The 17,905-nt window shown below is 40.3% G+C and overlaps 2 protein-coding genes across 4 annotated transcripts in view; one reads left to right on the top strand and one right to left on the bottom strand.

The window, feature by feature from the left end:
• Positions 1-11,327, top strand: part of tecrb (trans-2,3-enoyl-CoA reductase b) — a 29,257-nt gene extending 17,930 nt beyond the window's left edge. For all 3 annotated transcript variants that reach the window (XM_047365014.1, XM_047365012.1, XM_047365011.1), the window contains 10 exons: positions 3,456-3,507; positions 3,593-3,637; positions 3,740-3,843; positions 5,685-5,800; positions 6,723-6,828; positions 6,946-7,018; positions 7,111-7,154; positions 8,671-8,728; positions 8,978-9,066; positions 10,741-11,327. In XM_047365014.1, coding sequence (XP_047220970.1) covers positions 3,492-3,507; positions 3,593-3,637; positions 3,740-3,843; positions 5,685-5,800; positions 6,723-6,828; positions 6,946-7,018; positions 7,111-7,154; positions 8,671-8,728; positions 8,978-9,066; positions 10,741-10,914 — 825 coding nt within the window. In that variant the 5' untranslated portion in view covers positions 3,456-3,491 and the 3' untranslated portion in view covers positions 10,915-11,327. The remainder of the gene's footprint in view (positions 1-3,455; positions 3,508-3,592; positions 3,638-3,739; positions 3,844-5,684; positions 5,801-6,722; positions 6,829-6,945; positions 7,019-7,110; positions 7,155-8,670; positions 8,729-8,977; positions 9,067-10,740) is intronic.
• Positions 11,328-11,558: 231 nt separating this feature from the next.
• On the bottom strand, positions 11,559-16,616 carry ndufb7 (NADH:ubiquinone oxidoreductase subunit B7). The gene is made up of 3 exons (XM_047365015.1): positions 16,346-16,616; positions 12,164-12,332; positions 11,559-11,718 (listed from the first exon to the last, which is right to left on the bottom strand). Exons 1-3 carry the CDS (start codon positions 16,455-16,457, stop codon positions 11,631-11,633), a joined length of 369 nt encoding a protein of 122 aa, XP_047220971.1. The 5' UTR covers positions 16,458-16,616; the 3' UTR covers positions 11,559-11,630.
• Between the last annotated feature and the right edge of the window lie 1,289 nt (positions 16,617-17,905).

Here is a 17,905-nt window from a genome sequence, read left to right as displayed (position 1 = left end):
AACGCTCTAAAAACAGTGGAGATGGTTGTGGACTTCAGGCAGAACCCAGCACCACCTGCCCCCATCACCCTCTGTGACTCCACAATTGACACTGTGGAATCTTTCCGCTTCCTGGGAACCATCATCTCCCAGGATCTCAAGTGGGAGCCAAACATCAGCTCCCTCATCAAGAAAGCCCAGCAGAGGATGTTCTTCCTGCGGCAGCTGAAGAAATTCAACCTGCCAAAGACTGATGGTGCACTTCTACACAGCCATCATTGAGTCCATCCTCACCTCCTCCATCACCATCTGGTACGCCGCTGCTACAGCCAAGGATAAGGGCAGGCTGCAGCGTGTCATTCGGTCTGCTGAGAAGGTGATTGGCTGCAGTCTACTGTCGCTCCAGGAACTGTACACCTCCAGGACCCTGAAGCGGGCAGGAAGATTCTGGCTGATCCCTCCCACCCCGGTCACAGACTCTTTGAGACTCTCCCCTCTGGCAGGAGGCTGCGGTCCATCCGGACCAAAACCTCACGCCACAAGAACAGTTTTTTCCCATCTGCCACCAGCCTGGTTAACAAAGCCCGGAAACCACCTTGACACTCTCCCTTTCCCCCACACCCCCCCTTTTTTTGCTGACAAGACACCTGTAACCTGCAACTCTATGCGTTACATTAACACTCAGCTTGGACTCCTGCTTTACTTGCACAATGATCATCTGTACTGTTGTACCGCTCTCGCATCTTATACTGCTCTATATTTACTCTCACTCACTTAAAACTGTGCACATATATTTATATTATATTGTAGATATGTTTATACTGTTTAATTTGTATTTTATTGCACCGACTACACCAAAACAAATTCTTTGTATGTCCAAAAACGTACTTGGCAATAAAGCTTTTCTGATTTCTGACATGGCTCCTTGAGAAAGCATATGCCAGCAAACATAGACAAATAGTATATTGTTTTAAGGTTTTGTGACACTAATGGCCTTTATTCATCAGTAACGGGTCAGGAGGTACGACGGACAGAGAAGCTGCGTTAAGGACTGTGGCCTCTACATATGCCACTCCTGCTCCACCTCTGTGCCATGCCCTGCCAGAAAATTAAATATTAAACATTTTTAAACCTGATTTAATTTTGATAACTTGTCAAATAAAATTGTCATTTAAAAAATATGTAGACTTCTTTTTAAGAGTTGAAATACACCAGGTCTTAAAATGGTTTGCCCAGTTAAAAAAAAAAAAAAATGTAAAAGATAAACACAGACAAAGCTCCCTTTTGCTACAACAAAGATAATTTATAAGTTATAGGAAAATGAAAACAAATAACACTGTCTGCTAAAGAGCAAATTGGTTCTGGACCACAAACATGCTCGTATAATCAGCAAAGCAGTATGATCAACAGGTTCTCCCCTAGCAGGAGGTATCAGAGCTCATTTGTACCTGGGAATCCTCATCTCCAGAGGCACAAATGGGAAAGAAGCTGCTGCTTTAACCAGTTAATTTTAGCGTGTTGGTTCATGTTTCGTTCACATAGAAATTGGCAAAATTCTCATTTCATGTCAAAACAATATTACGGAAAAACCTATTGCCCAAATAAAATATACCGTCAGGTTAAAAACATACATATAAACATACATAAATATCAATTTTAACAATGATTAAATAAGTAATATAAACAGACAGAAGAACTGAAGATTTCTGTAAAATCTGGTTTAAAAACCAAATCCGGTGGGGAATAAATTATGATACATTAGAATTTTGTTACTGTGTTTTAAATGAGGTTTTCCCTATTTAAACACCAGACATTTAGTTTGGTGTGCTCTGTACTCCCAGCTGTTGAAGTCAGAGTAAACTCCAAGGTAAGATGAAAATAACTGCTCGATCCATAAAGACAGAAGATTTTAGCAGCCTATACGTCTGGTCAGGAACTTATAGAGGTCTACAAATAATTTAATATCGGTCATTTCGCTCTATGGGAATCATCCCCAACTGGAGGACATTCAAAGCGACTACCAGCAAGACCAAATCTGGCCTTCTGAGAAAGTACTCTGAAAGCACACCAAAAGACATCTCCAAACTGCTAAAATTGCATCCCAGGACCTACAACAGGCTGTTGCTGCTGTTGAAGTGAAAGTCTGTGCCTGTACAAACAGAAAGGGATTGTACAACTTTACCCCCTATATGAAGCGTGCAAGGACCTTTGCCTTATGGTCAGATTAGAGTTTACCAGAGAGATCATAGATGAAGACCAGGACTTGTAGAATAATACTCTTTATACAGATAACTCATTTAAACACCAGAACAGAGGAGATGTTTGGCATAAATGAAATACAACATTCAATTCATAAATCACAAGTTGTAGATTTATCAGCTGACGCTGATTAACAACCCTCTTCACTACTTAACTAACCACAATAATGTTGGATGAACTCAGAGTAGCGATCATGTTGTTGGCCGACTAAATACTTCAACGAGCAGAAAGTGGTGGTCCTGGTTGAGTTTGGACCTGGCTAGTTCACGTGGTTACGAGATGACTGTGTTTCTCCCCAACTAAAAAAACACATTTTTTAGCAATAGATTGACTTGGGAACATTTCTTAATAAAAACTGAATATTTAATTGCTTGTCCTACTTTTTCCACACAATCATAAAATATTTGCCATCTGCTTACCTGATTTTCATCTATTTATATGTTTAAAATATTGGCATTGACCATAGAAAGTCCCACATCAGTGGACCTCCATCAGAAACCCCCCCAATAGGTTTGGCAGTCAAAACCCAGCGGGTTCTAAGTTGGGCATCGGCTCCAGATCAGCAGTGGAACCCTAGAGGTGGTTTCTGCAATCCAACTGCAGGAACGTCATCCCGCTGAAAATACCTGGAGGTCCTGGAGAGGTCAGAATCAGAAGATTGAGTAAATTAAAGGACAGATCAAATGTTTTTTTTCTGGAGATCAACATATGAGGGGTTTACCGCTTTAACACAGACATGTATACTGCATTTCTGTTGTTCAGGTTATGATATTTCTGTGTGAAAATTTGCTTCTGGCTGGTTGACAAATGCATGGTAAACTGTGTGCAAAACTGCATACCTAGACTTTCATGCTTATCCACAGCAAAGACAAACAAGGCAGGACTGCTTTAAAAAAAATGTTTCACCACCATATTCACTCCAAGCCCTCAGACCAAAAATCCATCTTGCAAATATTTTCTGGACACTAAAAACTATTACCTTTGTGCTCCTCTTTTTTTTTTTTGTTGAATCGTTGTGTTTCTGTTGATTTCTGCAGAGTTCATGGCATAAGGATGGGTGTTTCCGTATGTCTGAACTCTAACACCAGGAGGTGTTTAATCACAATCGGAGCTAAATTTACCACTAACCTCCATCATAAATGGAAACAGGATTATGATCTACTCCTTTGTGTGTGAGTGGGGGTCCCTCTGTTTATTTACTGTCAGTTTATTTGCAGGTTGAGCCAAATGCCACCATCGGGGAGATTAAGTCTATGTTCCACAAGAGCCGTAAGTGCTGTTTTCGTGCATCTTACACATTCGACTCTATATTCTGCCTTTACACGACCGTGAGCCATTTATCTCTCTGTTTCAGATCCACAGTGGTATCCAGCCAGACAGTCTATCCGCCTTGACCCCAGTAAGTCACTGTGAATTCAATCTAATTAAAGTGGAGATGGTGGAAGTTCTGTACTTATTCCTCTGCGTAAATTTAAGTGTTCAGTAATGCGTGTGTTTTAAGAGGGGAAGTCTCTGAAGGATGAGGACGTTCTGCAGCATCTTCCTGTGGGAACCACGGCAACCTTCTACTTTAGAGATCTGGGAGCTCAGATCAGCTGGGTCACAGTGAGTTCAAAAAACACAATCAGCTTTAAGAGCTCTGACATGTTCAAAGACACGAGCATGCAGGTGGGGTCAGGCACATCTATACTGAGAGTTCCCACTGTGAAGGAAAGATGTTTATGGCTTAAAGAAAAGTCTTGGTGATGTGGATCTGCTTCAAGGATGTTCACATGAGCATGACTGGTAATAAAGGGTTTCCTGTTTCTGTTTTCAATTTAAAAAAAACTTAAAACCCAACTAAAACAATAGAAACTGTATATATTTTATAGTTATGTTTGACTTTCATGAGACCCTTCTCATGTAGAGGTGGGCAGATCAATCCAGAATATTGATAATATCAATACCAAGTTGGTATCAGTATCTGATCGATACCAGCATGGTGAGATCGATACTTTAGTTGCGTATTCTCTTCTCCACCATTTTTCTGGAATTTCTTCAGAGTTCAACCGAGCACAGCCTGCCCCTCCTCTCCCTGCTCTGGGAGCACCGAGAGCAGCCCGGGACGTTATTTACTGCAGCTGATAAGGATACTGCCACATGTGATGAGTGCAGAAAAACTCAAAAATATTCACTTGTATAAAGTTATTCACCTTAACACTGAAATATGAATGTTGCTGAATATAACAACCCTTTGTGTTAACTGTTGAAGGAAAATAATCCTATTTAGGCTACATGCAGATTAAAGTTACAGACTTAATTATCATAATCATTTTATTTCACCTAGATAATTCACAAAGATGAAGATGATGGATTAGGGATTTATTTGAGCATTTTTATACTTTTGCTTTCATTTATATTGATGTAGTTAGTTAATAAAAACATGTTTATTTGCTTAAAATCTTTGTTTTTTTCATAACAATTATTATAATCAACTCACAAAAGGCAAAATCATAAAATTGTTCGGTGATCATGACATTTCAAGTAAAGTATCTGTATTGGTATCGGATCAAGACCAAATTAGCAGTATAGCACCCCTCTTCTCAATAGAAATCATATTTATGAACCCAAAAACCAAACTATAATTACCGTGTTACTGTTCAGAAATGGAAATCAAGGTTATTCTTCTTTAAATAGCTGAAGTCAGTCATCTAGTAGAAATTAGTTATTTCTACCTCAAGTGGTTTGATCATACTCATTAAACCACTTAATATTTTATGTGTAGCTTTATTTCATATCCAGGTGAATCTTATCGTGTTTAATTTACATGTATTCATCCTTAAAACGTTTTTAAAAGCATTTAAAAGGATCAGATCCCTTTGTGCTTAAAAGATGTGACTGTGGTGTTAAAACGATGATTAATACGGGCATTCACACGTCTGTTTTTTTATTTAGTTGTATTTTTCTTCTCAGTTGCCACAACATGATTAGTCCTCTCATTCCAACTCCACCCGCTTTACATGACCAGATGGGTCCAGAGTCAGAATTTCGCCAATAACCAACTGCGTTGGAGCACTTTACATCATTTTAAGTGTTATAATTAATTAAGCAGAAACTCTTTATTGATCTCCCTTTGCAGGATAGTTATTTATACTCTTCCTCATGTATGTTCAGTGTGTAGAGTAAAGTCTACCTCAAGATGGGGGCAAAAAATCACTTTCTGCAGTTTGTTTAAAAAGGTCAAGACTCACATTATTCTCTCCAACTGCCAAAAAGTCAAAAAAGGAGAACATCCTGCAGAAGTCAAAATACAGTATGTATCTCAGACTGAATTATGAATTACTTTTTTCTTTTTACTGAGATTTTTCTAAGTATTGTTTGCATATGGATGATCTGCATAGAAGACAAAATAAATCCCATGTCCATGTGGATAAAGCTAGGATTCCTTCTGTTGTTTTTTTGTTCAGGTTTTCCTGACAGAATACACCGGCCCTCTGGTCATCTATCTGCTGTTCTACTTCAGGGTTCCCTTCATCTACGCGCCCAAATATGACTTCACCACCAGTAAACACTGGGTTGTACAGTAGGTGTCCAGTATGCCTTCACCAGACTCTCAGCATTAGGAATCCCTTGTCCTTAAATGTAGTACCTGCTGCTGCCACTTGGGGGAGGTTTCTGTTAAAGCAATCAGAGGAGTGTATGTTTTTTTGCGTTTGTTTGCATTGGTCCATTTCAATCTTCTATTAAACCTTCTAACTTTAACTGCATTTTCATTTTGCGCCCTGAGCTGCAGATGTTGGTTGTTCTGCTGCGTAACGGTGTCGATCCAATACTTTCAAGCTTGAGCCTTTTTACATTTCAACTCTTGCAGAGAACTAAGGGGACTAATAAGCTTATGTTGTAGAGATTTATATGAAAAAACCTTTAGGAAGCAGCTGCATCAGGAATATAGGACAGGAACAATGTGATGTAGAACAGCGAAGGAGTTGAGACCATGCAGCTGCAGCCAGGAGATGGAAGCAGGAAAGGTTTGTAAAGGGAAACCTTTTGCTTCAAGAAGCATGAAGGGGGAATTGTATTGAAGTCCTGTTTGGAATAAATGAAAAGAAAGTACTTCTCGGGTTTTTATTTTTAATATCTGGAGAGGGAGTCCAAATGACCAGGTGCCAAGGTGTGCGACCAGTAAAACAGCAGATTACATTCAGCATTTCATAAAAGACCTGAAAGCTGAAGAGGCTGGTTACCTGGCAACCTAACAGTACAACAGTGATTATTAATGAGATTTAGTTGGGTTTGATCCCTTGACTGCTTTCTGCTGAGCAGCAGCGCCTGTAGGTTGTAGTCAAAGTCCATATTTATGGACTGCTCTTAACGGATCTGATTTCACACATTTCTCTAAAGCCAAATTCTATCTAAGCCAAACTGGAAATGACCTTCAGAGGCTGTCTTTTCAGCTGAGATAATGGTTTGAGTGATGGGTTTCATGGAACCATGTCTCTTTCCAGTCTCGCCTGCATGTGTCACTCCTTCCACTACGTTAAGAGGCTCCTGGAGACCTTGTTTGTCCATCGCTTCTCTCATGGAACGATGCCGTTACGGAACATCTTCAAGGTGCGATTAGCTGAAACCCTGTCTGACCCTGCTACACATTAATGTACCCAATATTAAAACATCGGAGTGTTGTTTTTTGAACTGTCCCTGTCCCCCCCCCCCCACACTTTGTTTCAGAATTGTACCTACTACTGGGGCTTTGCAGCATGGATGGCTTATTATATCAACCATCCATTATATACACCACCCAGTGAGTATTCAGGCACAGTGTGGCATGTTCTTTAGTTACACATGCAAACACGAAGCTCCCTTTTTTTCCCTAATGTTAAATCTCTCTTTCAGCATATGGAGAACAGCAGATCAGGCTGGCGCTCATCATATTCCTGGTAATTATCATGTTTCTCATCACAGCACTTCTTCTAGTCTGCACAGTTCTGGTCAGCAGCTTACATTCACTCAGCATTGGCATGAATGTTATATTAATGTCAAGCTTTCACTGATTTATTTGAATGTTTCTTATTTTTCAAAGTGGATTAAAAGTACAACATACAGCCATAATAAACTAAAAAACGTGAGCAGGTTTTGATTTTCTTAATGTTAACCTGCTGTATGATCTGTTGTTTGTTTATCATTCGGTCCACATTGTAACCCCAGACAGCATAGCAAACCCTCAGCATAATGCCGCCAGCACCATGCTTGACGGTTGAAGCACAGCGACAGCCTCATCTTGACTCCTTCTCGCCATTGAGGCCAAACGGCTCAACCTTTGTCCCAACTGACCAGCAAACGTTTCTGCTGAAGGTGTTTGGCCTCTGCGTGTGGTCGGCCCGCTCTCAGTGCGTGGCGATGTTAAACTTGTTACACTGTGGACAGAGGAACTGCTGTTGGAGAAGCTTTAAACTCATGGAAAGTGTGTGCCTCGGTGGTTGTTTTTGAACATCTTACCTAATTTTATTTACTGTGTTTGACAGAGAGACAGCTTGGGTCAGAAGGTTAAAACTTGGATACAACTGGGTCCGTCAGTAGTGTTGAAAATCTGTGGACTACGCTTAAAAGCTGGCTCTGTGCCATAATACCAACCATCGGTCCTGCCAAGGAGAGAGCTCCAGCATCCAGCCTGAGTTATGCCAGAACCTTGTTGATGGCTTCAAAGAGCGTGTGCTTTCTCTGCAACCTACCCGGCGACATGAATTCAAAGATTCCTGGTGGTGTGTGTTTGACAGAGCCAGTATATAGAGTTGTAGCTCTGTAGATTTAGGAAAATCTACAATAAACTGAAGCTTGCGCATCCGGTAACAGTTTGTGTTTAAAACTTTACACGACTTAGAGTTGCAACAATCATTCCCCGTCTTCCAATTATCTTGGACTGGGTTGTGGAGGCAGCAGACTAAGCAGAGACGACCAGACTTCCCTCTCCCCAGACACCACCTCCAGCTCCTCTGGGGGAACCACAGGGTGTTCCCAAGCCAGTCTAGAGACATAGTCCCTCCTGGGCCGTCCCCTGGGCCTCCTCCCGGTGGAACGTACCTGGAACACCTCCCGGGGTAGGCATCCAGGAGGCATCTGAAACAGATGCCAGAGCCACCTCAACTGACTCCTCTCAATGTGGAGCAGCAGTGGCTCTACTCCAAGCTCCTCCCGCCCAGGAAAAAAAGGAAAATTTCAATAAACCAACTACAGGTGAGAATTAATATCCCATTCCTTCCAATGAATAGTGGATGGACCAAAACTGGGGCATTTCAGTGGACTGATGAAAAGATAAAACTGAACCCGTTCACAGAATTTAGGTCGTATTTCTCTCTATTATTCGTTTAATTGTTGCTACACGCATAGCATAGCTCTGGCATTTTAGCTCAGCATCCACTGAACTTTGTGTAACACGATAAACGCTCCCTGTCACAGTTCTGTCAGATCGGGAACTTCTCCATCCACATCGCCCTCCGGAACCTCCGCCCACCAGGTGAACACATCTGTCACTCACATTGTGCACCTTTCTGATGGCAGGAAATCTGAACTACAAAAACTGTAGATTTTTGTCAAATGAAAATAATGAAGTTTTTGATGGAAGTATTTTGAAAATATTCAACTGGACATACATGTTTAATAACAAAACTAGCAAAATCCTTGTTTAATCTGCTTTTACTAAGAACTGGATCAGTAAAGCGATTTCAAGTGTCTAATTTCCTGTCCTTTTGACATGTAAACCCAGGCTCGAAAACCAGGAAGATTCCCTATCCAACCAAGAACCCCTTCACCTGGATCTTCCTTCTGGTCTCCTGTCCTAACTACACCTATGAGGTAACAAGCAATTCTTCGGTGTGGCTTTAAATCATGTATGTGAGTGCATAATCATCCTCCTGCTACATGTTTATGTGCCCCTGGGCAAGGCACTTTACTCACATAACCTCAAGTTGCCTAGAGATCTGCGTATCGGCGTGTGAATGTGTGCGCGTTAGTGTGACTGGGTGAATGTGTCTCTAATGTAAAGCGCTTTGAGTGGTGGGTATGACTGGGAAACCGCTAGATCAGTTCAGTCCATTTTATTGACCAACACCTGAAGCTCACAGGCAGCAATGTGATGATGGAAGGAAAAAAAAACCAGCCAGGACGGGGTTCCTACACAGTCATGAAAAGGCTGTAGTGTAACTTTTTTCATATCTGGATTTGGAAAAATGAAAACTGAGGATAGAAAATAGCTTGAGTTTCCAGAATCTATGAATTACTCCATTCCCGGAAGATAAAGATCAGATCAAGGTTATTAACAGCGATTCACATCAACGATGACTTTTATTTGTGGTTTTACCACGTCACATAAGTTTATGTCCAACGCATTGTTTGTGTTTTTCTTACCTGAAGATAAACACACACTCATTCAAGAATGAAAAAGGGCCATTTAATCGCTCCTTTGGCCACTAGATCTGGTTAATCCCTTAGAGACTAATATTTGCAAATTACCCTTAAACCGTGGCTTTTGTAAACCACTAATTTTGGTTGAATAGTACTGAAGGAAGGTCATCGCCAGCTAGCGGTCAGAGCTCTGCTAATAAAATGTATATCTATTGTATATGCAAATATGCAAACTCTACTTAATTTAGCATTTGTTATGTACAGATTTTTATAATATGGTTGCAAATGATTTGAAGCAGTAGGGAGCTCACTCTCGGGTTTTCACCTGGACCAGAGAAAAAGCTGTGAAATTCCTAGTTCTTATCACAGACTTTAACTGATCTGTATTTGATCTAGGGTAATCCATTCCTGATTTTTCCTACATAATAAAAATGCAGGTGTGTAATGTGCTTCAGTAACTAGGCAAATGTTGAGAACTCAGATGTACATAACGTCTAAAAATATAAAAACATTTGAGTCTGGAAAAAGTATAGTATATGGAAATTGAAAATTTGTTGAAACCCTGTGAGAAAAATGCGGCAATAATTATTTTAGCATCGATTACGTTGTTAAACCACCCAAATGCTAATGAAAACAATGCATTCAAATATACTTTTTCTGAATTTTCTCCAAACCTTTTAGTGTGTAATTATGCTAGTACAATAAAACCCAGTAAGGGTGCTGGACCCTGTGGTGGTGGCTGCTGCCCTCTCAATACAGCATGCCTCATGGTTACTTTAAATGAAACATTTTTGGATCGTATGTGTTGGACTTGCTCAGAATAATCTGAATTTGTACATTTATAAACACAAGATTCCTGGAAAACAGCAGCCCACGCTTTAGGTTTCAATTCATATTTACATTTGAAAATCCAAATTATTCAGAAATGTTGCAAAATTACTATTTAGGTTCAGCCTGTTTTATCTAATGGCAGCTTAAGAAAAATATCACAGGGGTAAAAGCTTTAATTGATGCCTGAGTTTACTGTAGATTTTATTCAGTGCTCTTTCAGCATTGGAAATATAGACACTTCTTTCTGTTAAAATCTGAATATGTGGTAAATGACTGATTTCCTTCCTCTGGCAGCTGGGCTCCTGGCTCGGCTTCACCCTGATGACCCAGTGTCTGCCGGTGGCGTTCTTCACCTTGGTGGGTTTCATCCAGATGACCGTCTGGGCCAAAGGGAAGCACCGCAGCTACCTGAAGGAGTTCCGCGACTACCCTCCCCTCCGCTCGCCCATCGTGCCCTTCGTCCTCTAGATCCAGTATCAACTAAGAGGCGGTCCTTTCTCCAAACCTTACACTAGATTTAGACTGATGGATTTGGAAGCTTGATCCCTTGACCTCCACTCTGTTTCCCTTCCTGCTTTAAACTCCTGTGTTGAGTAAAAATGTAAAACACTAGTTTGTTAAAATTTTTTTATTGCAGACAAACGGTTCTATTCTGACTGGTTTACTTTTGAGTTTCTGTTCTCGGAGTTGCGTTCTAATAAAACTGCTGTAAAATATGCAGGAGCTCCATTTTTAATTGCCTCACATCCCAGTTTTCTGGTGTTTCTGTCTGGATCTGCAGATATTAAATCCTCTCTAAACTAAACTTTAATTGCTCAAGAATCTTAAATCTGACAATTTAGTTTTGTTGTCTGAGGTAATTTATTAAAAAAATAAATCAAGCTGTTCTTTTTGTCTTGCCTTAAATTTTACCCAGTAACTTGCATTGTTTGATCCATGTTATCCATAGGTTTAAATAATGCTGAATAAATCTCTTATGGTTGTATTTTTCTTTGTAGCCAGACTTATCCCACACTAGGGTGAGATGTTGGATTTAACAAAGTCTTTTTTTTTTTTTTTTTACTTTTGTGGAGTTATTCACACAGTTAAAAACAACTCTGGGTCACATAGAGCTTGATTAATATTGTTTAATGAGAACAATAGCAGGTGTATATACATAGAAGTAGAGTCAGCGGGTTTCTTGATCATGCAGCTTCAGCCTTGGCCTCAATCCTTTTCTTCCTCAGCTGGAGCCTCCTCTCCCTCTCGTACTCCTTCATACGCATCACGTAACTGAAGGTAGGAAGCACAAAAGTGGAAATATATTTACTACCGACTGTATTAAAGTTAGAGCTGAACCAAAAGGCTCTTTATAAAATGAAGTACATTCAAAAGTAACTGACATGGGAAACTGGAAGCTTCAAGAAATTATCTGTTTTGTAGAAGCTTGAGAACCGCTACTGAGCAGAAAGTGGAGTTTAAACAATTCCTGAAAAGAAATGTGAACAGGGCTGCAAAGTAACTGATGTCACAGGTTGGCCAATTACTTTATGGTAGTTGAGAATAATGTATGAAGTAGATGTTTAGATATTAAAAGTCCTGCATGTAAAGTATCTGAATAATGATTTTTCTTCTCTTAAACCAGCCACCTTCAGTGTTGTTACCCCAGTGAAACTGTTCTGCTGAAAGCATCAGTCTTCCTTTAATCAACCTGAAAATTTCATCCCTGGACACTTACTCCTGCTGCTCACAGTAGTCCCAGTCGTGCCTCTCGTGCTTGCAGGCCAGGAAGTTGGGCCAGTTGTCCCTCTTACACTTCATGAGCTTCAGCAAGTAGTGGGCGCAGTAATCTCTCTGCCCCACAGGCAGCTGGGCCAGGTTCATCTGATCCTGGGTTGCAATCATCTCTGAAGACGAGAAACACATTTTCAGTCACAGTGATTGACATTCTGACTAGAGCTGAATGTTTATTATATTTAATAAATGCTCATTAAAAAATGAACACAGTAGTGGGAAAAGACAAATTACTATCTAAATTAATGGGTTCTAAAATACCCTTTTTCCACTGGCTCAATTTGGCCCTACTCGACTCGCTTCCATTATTGCTTTTCCGCAATGGCTACTTTTTTGGTCCCGGCTCCTCAGGAGGTCCGAACGGGGCTGAGTAGGGACTACATGTGACGTGAACAGACTGCTGTTCACTGATTGGACATGGGACCAGGAAAAATGAGAAGGTTTTCAAGGAGGTAGTGCAGGAAAAAGTTAATAAAACTCAAGAGCGACTACAAGGACCACAATGGCCAATGCAGGTCAAACCGAAAAATATTTTGACTATTTACAAATTATAAATCAGCCTGAAGGCTGAAAGAAAAGAAGAAAGACATCAGCTTTCTGAATTACAGGCAGGCGGAGCGCTGTATTGAATAACATCCTAAATCAGCTGATCAGACACACACACAGGAGGAGGCAGCGAGCAGCTGCCCGTAATCAGACTGCCTGCCTCGGATCAAACGGGAGGAAGATCCTGCTGAATCCGCGGAGGGTGAATTTCTAATATCCAACCTAAAACTAACTTCACCATGGTCAAAAGTCCGCGGTTTCGCGCTTTAAAGTCCTTGTCCTCATTATTGCCATAGCTGAGACAAAAACTTCCTCATAAAACCCAAAATTCTAACTTCTTCAGGCAAACTTTGGAGCTTCACCATCCAGACAGCAGCTCCTCTCTCTTCCCCACCACTCACAACAGAACCCCCTAAGCCTTAATTTATAGGTTCTGGCTGGGCTGTGGTCCAGGTAATTATCCTGGTGCATTATTTTATACATAAAAAAACATATATTACATTCTTGCATATACAATAATACAGACATTATTAGTATTTAGTTTATTGATGTTTCTATTTTCTATTTCTTTTTTTATCTTTTCTCGCATATTACTTTAATGTGACAATGTACCACTAAGTTAAAAGCAGCACAGCGCTACTGGAGGCGGAGCTTTAGCCGTCAGTGGAAACTCAACTAGTACCATACCGAGGAGAGCGGAACCGAGTGGAGCAGAGCCGCGCCGCCTAAAACGAGCCAGTGGAAAAGGGGCAAAATATTGTTGTGGTTCTGTACACTTTCAGGTTGGATGTAATAGTTTTGAAACCTGGTAAAAACCAGATCCACATGAAGACATGGTGCCAACATGTATGGCTTCCAATAGTTGAGGTTAAAATTGCAATAAAAACATCCCGGCTTCATAAAATAAACAAATTGTAAGGGAATTAATTTTCTGCCTGTAGTTATTTTGTTAGGGTGCATTTACTTTTACCAGTACAGGTCTTTCTCAAAATATTAGCATATTGTGATAAAGTTCATTATTTTCCATAATGTCATGATGAAAATTTAACATTCATATATTTTAGATTCATTGCACACTAACTGAAATATTTCAGGTCTTTTATTGTCTTAATACAGATGATTTTGGCATACAGCTCATGAAAACCCAAAATTCCTATCTCACAAAATTAGCATATTTCATCCGACCAATAAAAGAAAAGTGTTTTTAATACAAATATTCAACCTTCAAATAATCATGTATAGTTATGCACTCAATACTTGGTCGGGAATCCTTTGGCAGAAATGACTGCTTCAATGCGGCGTGGCATGGAGGCAATCAGCCTGTGGCACTGCTGAGGTCTTATGGAGGCCCAGGATGCTTCGATAGCGGCCTTTAGCTCATCCAGAGTGTTGGGTCTTGAGTCTCTCAACGTTCTCTTCACAATATCCCACAGATTCTCTATGGGGTTCAGGTCAGAAGAGTTGGCAGGCCAATTGAGCACAGTGATACCATGGTCAGTAAACCATTTACCAGTGGTTTTGGCACTGTGAGCAGGTGCCAGGTCGTGCTGAAAAATGAAATCTTCATCTCCATAAAGCTTTTCAGCAGATGGAAGCATGAAGTGCTCCAAAATCTCCTGATAGCTAGCTGCATTGACCCTGCCCTTGATAAAACACAGTGGACCAACACCAGCAGCTGACACGGCACCCCAGACCATCACTGACTGTGGGTACTTGACACTGGACTTCTGGCATTTTGGCATTTCCTTCTCCCCAGTCTTCCTCCAGACTCTGGCACCTTGATTTCCGAATGACATGCAGAATTTGCTTTCATCCGAAAAAAGTACTTTGGACCACTGAGCAACAGTCCAATGCTGCTTCTCTGTAGCCCAGGTCAGGCGCTTCTGCCGCTGTTTCTGGTTCAAAAGTGGCTTGACCTGGGAATGCGGCACCTGTAGCCCATTTCCTGCACATGCCTGTGCACGGTGGCTCTGGATGTTTCTACTCCAGACTCAATCCACTGCTTCCGCAGGTCCTCCAAGGTCTGGAATCGGCCCTTCTCCACAATCTTCCTCAGGGTCCGGTCACCTCTTCTCGTTGTGCAGCGTTTTGTGCCACACTTTTTCCTTCCCACAGACTTCCCACTGAGGTGCCTTGATACAGCACTCTGGGAACAGCCTATTCGTTCAGAAATTTCTTTCTGTGTCTTACCCTCTTGCTTGAGGGTGTCAATAGTGGCCTTCTGGACAGCAGTCAGGTCGGCAGTCTTACCCATGATTGGGGTTTTGAGTGATGAACCAGGCTGGGAGTTTTAAAGGCCTCAGGAATCTTTTGCTGGTGTTTAGAGTTAACTCGATTGATTCAGATGATTAGGTTCATAGCTCGTTTAGAGACCCTTTTAATGATATGCTAATTTTGTGAGATAGGAATTTTGGGTTTTCATGAGCTGTATGCCAAAATCATCCATATTAAGACAATAAAAGACCTGAAATATTTCAGTTAGTGTGCAATGAATCTAAAATATATGAATGTTAAATTTTCATCATGACATTATAGAAAATAATGAACTTTATCACAATATGCTAATATTTGGAGAAGGACCTGTATAACACAGCGGAAAAAGTAAACATTGTATATTTACATTTGCTTTATTACTTAAACATTAACAGAATTAACTTTTATTTTTTGTGATACAAATTTTACCCAACAGATTTTACCTAATATATGTTTTAACAATAAAAACAACTAAGATAAAAAAGTATAAACCGGCCACTGAGGTCAGAAGTTATTTGAGGAACACAAATGTATAGAAAATGTCAACCTTTTCTTACTTTACCGGATTAATTAATTACCGGTTTAATGTCATATAACCAACAATCCTACATATGATGGAGACAGTTCCTTAGGTTCCTTAGTTTAGCATTTAAAAAGGTTCCAGTTTAGGAACCACAGATTTAAACCCAAGTTGTGACAAAAGTGAAATAATGTAACTTAATTCTAAATCAATTAAAAAAGGTCTTTAGAGATTTTTTTTTTTTTAATCTTTTAGAAAACAGAAGGGAAACATATTCCTGTGCTCCCAAATCCGTATTCAGACTCAGAAAAAGATCAAAACAAGACAACTGGTTGAGCAAACTTGCTGTGTGTGGAAACTCTGTAACCTAAGTCATATTTAGAAAATCTGACTACAACAGCTTATTGGGTCTGTCTTTGATTGCTTTGCTTTTATTCGAGCATTTGACATGTTTGAACTGTTATTGGATAATAATAACTTTGTGACTGTTTATGACTAATTCGCACTGAGTTTGTGCGTTTGTATATTTTAACTTGAGTTGTACTCTATTGCTCCCAGTACTGTTAATGATTCAAGTTGAACACATTGCTCTTTAACTGGAGTTGACAACTAGATGCATTCTGGTTCATTATAATGTGTTGCAACTGAAGCTTTCCAGCAGCTCCTGTTCAAGTAAGCAGCAGCAAGGTAACACTTAGCTAGTCAACAGGCTAGCTTCGTTCGTGTCTCTGCGGCTACGTTAGCAACAGCTAAACCCAAGTAAAACTGCAGCTCAGATAAAACCCGGTCCAGTCACTGCTCACTGACCTCTCTCTTTCCTCTCTTCGAAGCCGAATTCCGGGTCGAACTCGAACTTCTTGGCAGGGTCCGGCTCGGTGTCCGTTTCAGTGACATACCGCCTGACCAGGTGAGCGCCCATAGCAACGGTGATGCTGGCTCGCCGAAGGCTAAAATAGATTTATCGCTGAATGTTTTTCTCGCTAGAAAAAGAAATGTTTACAGAAATAGTGTACTATCTGCCATTCGGTCACCTCCACAAACCTCCCGCGTCTACTTCCGGTTTCCTTTAAAAATCAAGCGTGCTAAAAATACTGTACCGCCACCTACTGGGCTGGGAGGTGAAACAACAGAACAAGGATGTACCTCCAATTTACAGGGTTAGGCCCTGCTTCCTACCTGGGCTCAGAGCCTGCAGGCGACACATATGCCTCTGATTTATAGTATACGAAATGATTTAGACTGAAATGCACTTGTATGCAAAAGAGTTGTTACTTTCCAATTTCCAATCAGCTTAAATATAATTTTTCCATCAAAGAAAAAAAGCGATAGCAACGCTGTTCCAGGTACAGATCTGGCCAGTCTACACTGTCATTAAAAAGGAGTATAGACAGTGGTCTGATTGGTGATCTACAATTATCACAAGTGTAAAGTGTGAAAAACAAACAAGCCTGATGGAAATAATCCTGTGGATGTATGAGGTTATAGGGTATGTTTCATAATTTCTACAACTTTTCCAATTGTGTTTGGATTTGGTTACATTTATTACATTTATTAAAATGTGCAAACTTAAGAAATGTGTGAAAAAGTGGGACAAAAATAAACCAAGTGCAGGACAGACACCAACTGAAACAAAAATTGATAGATGTATACCACCCATACACAAAGAAAGTAGTGATAACAAAGCCTGAAAATTAAGTTTAGTTTATAAAGTAAACATTTTTACAGTGATATGTTGAGTGAGAATGGGAAAGTCAGGAGAAAGGTTGCTGTGAGCAGTAGCTTAGACCTGCACGCTACCCAGGGATTTAGAAGTGCTCACTGTTAGGGACAGTCTGCCTGTAATTTACTACAATGGCAAATGGCCATTTGTGATAAAAATGTTAAAAAATCCATGAACAAATCTGGCAGAACTCAGAGGGATGTTGTAAAATCTGCTCCAGCTCTGACCGGCATAGTTTCACACAGGTGTTCCCCAGCGCTCCCATTTTCCCAACATCTGTGTCACCACCAGGATATTTCTTATTAGCAAGCCGTGAAGTGGTTGTTCAAAACATAGAAGCAGTGTACAGAAGCAGCTGAAAGTTAATAACAGTCTTTTATGTCTAGAAAACAATCTGTTTTCTATTTATGACAATAGACAGTCCCTCTCTTGGATTTCAGACATGATGGTGCCTTTCTGCTTTAGAGAGACGTGGCTCCAAAACGCTCTTTTATCTGCTTTGAAATTAAATGAAAAGTAAATTTTCATTTATTTATGTTTTATATATATATTTTTTTACTTTTCTTGGCTTTGAAGTGTGAGGAAAACGTAAATGAAAAGACTATCAAACATAGGTGGATTGATCATGCGTTAAATTTTCCTTGGAG

The sequence above is a fragment of the Girardinichthys multiradiatus genome, chromosome 5 (genome assembly GCF_021462225.1).
Source record: "Girardinichthys multiradiatus isolate DD_20200921_A chromosome 5, DD_fGirMul_XY1, whole genome shotgun sequence".
Lineage (NCBI taxonomy): Eukaryota > Metazoa > Chordata > Actinopteri > Cyprinodontiformes > Goodeidae > Girardinichthys > Girardinichthys multiradiatus.
This window is presented reverse-complemented; position numbering and strand designations above follow the sequence as displayed.